The sequence below is a fragment of the Apaloderma vittatum genome, unplaced genomic scaffold, assembly GCF_000703405.1.
Source record: "Apaloderma vittatum isolate BGI_N311 unplaced genomic scaffold, ASM70340v1 scaffold40567, whole genome shotgun sequence".
Taxonomy (NCBI): Eukaryota; Metazoa; Chordata; class Aves; order Trogoniformes; family Trogonidae; genus Apaloderma; species Apaloderma vittatum.
This window is the reverse complement of record NW_009728676.1, coordinates 4,092-8,188: the sequence shown is the minus strand read 5'-3', so window position 1 is coordinate 8,188 and position 4,097 is coordinate 4,092. Positions and strand designations below refer to the sequence as shown.

General features: G+C 42.7%; 1 protein-coding gene across 1 annotated transcript in view; it reads left to right on the top strand.

Annotated features, from left to right (window-relative positions):
* Positions 1-3,819, top strand: part of GPN1 (GPN-loop GTPase 1) — a gene marked incomplete at its 5' end in the record, with an annotated part of 5,654 nt that extends 1,835 nt beyond the window's left edge. Inside the window, 5 exons of the mRNA XM_009874142.1 lie at positions 555-637; positions 1,659-1,698; positions 2,409-2,499; positions 2,925-3,035; positions 3,666-3,819. Coding sequence (XP_009872444.1) covers positions 555-637; positions 1,659-1,698; positions 2,409-2,499; positions 2,925-3,035; positions 3,666-3,769 — 429 coding nt within the window. The remainder of the gene's footprint in view (positions 1-554; positions 638-1,658; positions 1,699-2,408; positions 2,500-2,924; positions 3,036-3,665) is intronic.
* Positions 3,820-4,097: the final 278 nt, after the last annotated feature.

The following is a 4,097-nucleotide window of genomic DNA, read 5'->3' as shown; positions in this document are numbered from 1 at the left end:
TTTTTATTTTGGGTGCACTGATGCGGCATCAGCCACTTTAGCCACTTCATTCAGAATGAGAACTTGGATTATTAGCAATAAGCAAGTAAGCAGAAGAAAGACTTGATCTTTCTTTGGATTGCCCTGTCTTGTTTGCTATGTTTAGGCATTGTATTGTCTTAACTAGGTTTTCTTGGGGAATTGAGATTGGAGGTACAAGGGCAGGTGCAGTCAGGTTTTGTGTTTTAAGTTAGAGAGAGTGAGTGCAAGGGTGAGATAGAAAGTGAAAGAGGGGGAGGGAGGAAGGAAAGAAGGAAGGGAGGGAGAGCAAAAGAGAGAGAGAGAAAGAAGGAAGGGAGGAAATTATGAAAGTAAGAAACAAAGTGACAAAGTAGGTATTGCCGCGGACCCTCATGCCACTACAATGATTAAATGGGTACCATTATATTCTCTGATTTGTTCTTTATTTTGGTGGGTTTTTTTGTAAAGATGTCGTTTAGTCTTTCCAGCTCTGATCGTCTATTAGTTACCTAAAAACTTACTCTTAAGTTCTGGTGTGTGGTTTTCTCTCCTAGGTGGTTGGTGTTTCTGCTGTGCTGGGCACAGGACTGGATGATTTTTTTGTTCAGCTTTCTAAAGCTGTAGATGAATATGAGAGGTAAGGTGACAACCTTTGGTCCCTGACGCAGTGAATACTTACTCAAGTTACAGAGACTTGTCATCAGCGCCTCTAGGGACAGGACAAGGGACAGCGGTTTTAAACTGAAAGAGGGTAGCTTTAGGTTTGAAATAAGGAAGAAATATTGTGTGATGAGGGTGACAAGACACCAGTGCAGGTTGCCCAGAGAAGCTGTGGGTGCCCTGTGGCTGGAAGTGTTCAAGACCAGATCTGATGGGGTTTTGAGCAAGCCCATCTAGTGAAAGATATCCCTTCCTGTGGGAAAGAAGGTTGGACCAGATGATCTTTGAAGGTCCCTCCTGATCAAAACCATTCCATGAATCTAAGGTGTGCACGTCCACTTTGCCCTTGCTTCATTAAAGAAGTATTTCAAAGTGCCCTAGTGGAATAATTGTATGGAAGTCTGTGACCAGTCTTTCTATATGAGATCCCATCTAACTGTCTTAGGAGGCCCAAGTGTGCTGGCAGAGGACGTTGTGTCTGTGGTTAGAGGAGAGGAGTTGATTTGCTGATTAGGTCTGAAATTACTAGCTCAGTTGAGCTAGGTTAATTTCTCACCCAACGAGACAGTGTGCGAAAGGTTTGCTATTTTAGTGATGTGTGCTGACAAAGAAGTCCTGCCCCTGGCACAGGTTGCCCAGAGCAGCTGTGGCAGCCCCCTGCCTCAAAGTGCCCAAGGCCAGGCTGGATGGGGCTTGGAGCAACTTGGGCTGGTGGGAGGTGTCCCTGCCCAGGGCAGGGGTTTGGAACTAGGTGAGCTTTAAGGTCCCTTCCAAGCCAAACCATTCTGTGATTCCGTGATTCCGTGATTTTGCATCCATTGGTTTTAGAACCCAAATCTGGGTAAAAAAAGTACTGTTAAATCTTTCTGAAATGTCTCTCAAACAAAAGCCTAGGTAAAACTTTTCTGGGGTAGAAACAAGCCCCCGAGATGATCCTTAAGATAAGTCATGTATTAGTTCTGATTGAATGTGCTCTCTTTATTTATTTGTCTTTCCAGAGAATATCGTCCAGAATATGAGCGCCTGAGAAAAACACTGGTAAGTGGTTTTGACTGTTGTATACCTGGGCAGTGTGTCTTGGTGTCACTTTTATGCACACAGTTGCCCCTGTATTCGGAGGATCTGATTCCATTTGCTCATCATACTCCTGTGGAAAAACTTCTGCCCTGAAGCTCACCATCCGTGTTTTTTTCCTAAATTTGATCAAGTGTATTTTAACAAATATAAAGATGTTTTGGAAAACAGATGTTACTCAGTGTTTTAGTGCCAATAATTTATTTAGGCAAATTTTGAGAAAGTGATTGGTAAAAATTTTTATATCTTCCATTCAGAAGGCTAGAGACTTTTTTAAAAAAAACTTTCCAAAGGGACTTGTTGAGAATGTTGCTGTATCTTTCCACACCAGTGAAGTGTACTGTTTTGACTTAGACAATTAATTACAAAGACTGAAGTGCAGTACCAAAATCGGTATCTCTGCTCGCCTTGGCTGTCCAAAGAGCAGTTCTCTGCAGGCACAACTTCACCATTTTGCTTCCTGGTGCCTCTGAAAGTGTTCTGGAAGTCCACCATGCTGGAGGTTCCTTGCTGTGTTTATCCAGAAGTTTATTCAAAACCTTAGCTGTAGTCTAAGACCTGCTTATTTGACATCTGCTTTCTGGCGGGGGACAGGCTGCCAGCATTGCGTGAGATGACTCTTCTACTGATGTGTTAAGTGCAATCAGGGTCCAAATGTCTCTCTGTACCTGCAGGAGAAGGCTCAAGATAAACAGAAGAGAGAGCAGCTGGAACACTTGTGGAAGGACATGGGCAGCGTGTGTGTGCAGGGCAACACACTTACAGGTACCTTACTAGGAAGGAAAAGGCTACTGCAGAAGTTTTCTGAAGTCTGCCTTAAGAAATCAAATAGTACTTTCTTGTCTTCACAGCAAGCAGGGAAGCAGCTGCATGTTAGTAGAGAGGAGTGGATCTTTAGTTCCTGTTGGATGGGTCAGACTTAGGTCTTCTACCTGTCAGTCACAGACTTGAGAAGAAGAAACCCTGCTGTGTAGATAAAGCAGTGGATGGACTAAAAGTAACAAAATACTTTAGAAGAGGTGAAAGCCAAATTAGATATGAGAAAGTTCTGCTCTTGGTTGAGCTCTTGCCTTATATTAGTAGATCTCAGGAATCCAGAAGCATCGTGATGACCCTTTAGAGTAGGTGTTAATTGCTGTGTTTACATGTAAATACAGATTGTCCTGCATGAGCAACTTGTTCTCTTCAAGGGTCTGATGATGCTTCTGCAATGGGTCCCTCTGAGCTGATCCTAACACGAGGAGCTCTTGATGAAGAAGAAGAAGAGAGGGAGAGTGATACTGATGATATTGATCATGAAGGTAAGGGAATAAGGGATGTGATCTGGTCTGAAAGGTGCCTGTCTATTCAGGGAATGCTCCCTGTATTTCATTAACTGGATTGATTCTAAACAAGAGCCTAGAAAACAGGCAGACATTCAGTCATTTGACTATAGCTGTCTAAATCTGTAGCAGAAGCCCAGCCGCAATGCGTTGTCCAGTGATACCGCTCTACCTTCTGTGAAAGTTCAGCTGAAATGTTCTGTTCATCTAATTATTTATAACAGGTGTATAACATGCATAAACCAGAGAACTTTTTGTGCCTGGAGCATGCAATGACCTCTGAGCCTGATTAATGCACAATATTGTTCCACCATCTTTTTGGCCTTACAGTTTCCACCCCCTCTTCCCTTTTTTTCCTGTGACTCTTGGTGTTGGAGCAATCTTTAAAATTCTTACATTGTGTGATTTTTTTTCTTGGATAGCTCATGCAGTCAATCGTCATGCTTTTCCTGTTCCATTGATTATTCTAGCATTTCTTCTTCCTTTTGCCTTGTAGTGAAGTTGAAGATCAGGCTCTGAAACTAGCCTGGCTCTAGTTTTCTTCAGTACCATGAGTAGAAAAAGTGCTGAACTGTGATTTTTATTTTTTAAATGTTTCCCCTCCCGCAGTTACTGAGGAAAGTCATGAGGAACCAGCCTTCAGAAACTTTATGCAAGAGGCACGGATGAAATACCAGAGGAGCAATCCAAACAAATGTGACCTTCAGAAATAGAGGGTTTGGAATCCCTTGTAATGGAGATAAAAGTAAAGGAACAGCATAAACTTGCATGGAACCATGCATGAAGTTTCTTGTCTGAACAGCTTCCTCTGATACATTTACATCTTTATTCCTACAGTAAGTGTTGGTCATATGAGCTGAAGGTCTTGTATTCGACTGACTGCACGTTTGGCCGACTGCCACTGTGACTCCCTGAAGCTGAAGGAACCAGACAACACTTTCTTTTGCTCCAGATTCTTTAGATGTGCCTGTTGAGAGCTTAGATTCTGAGCTCCGATGTTAGCACCTAGACTACTTACTGGTCTCCAGAAGTGTGTTCTGT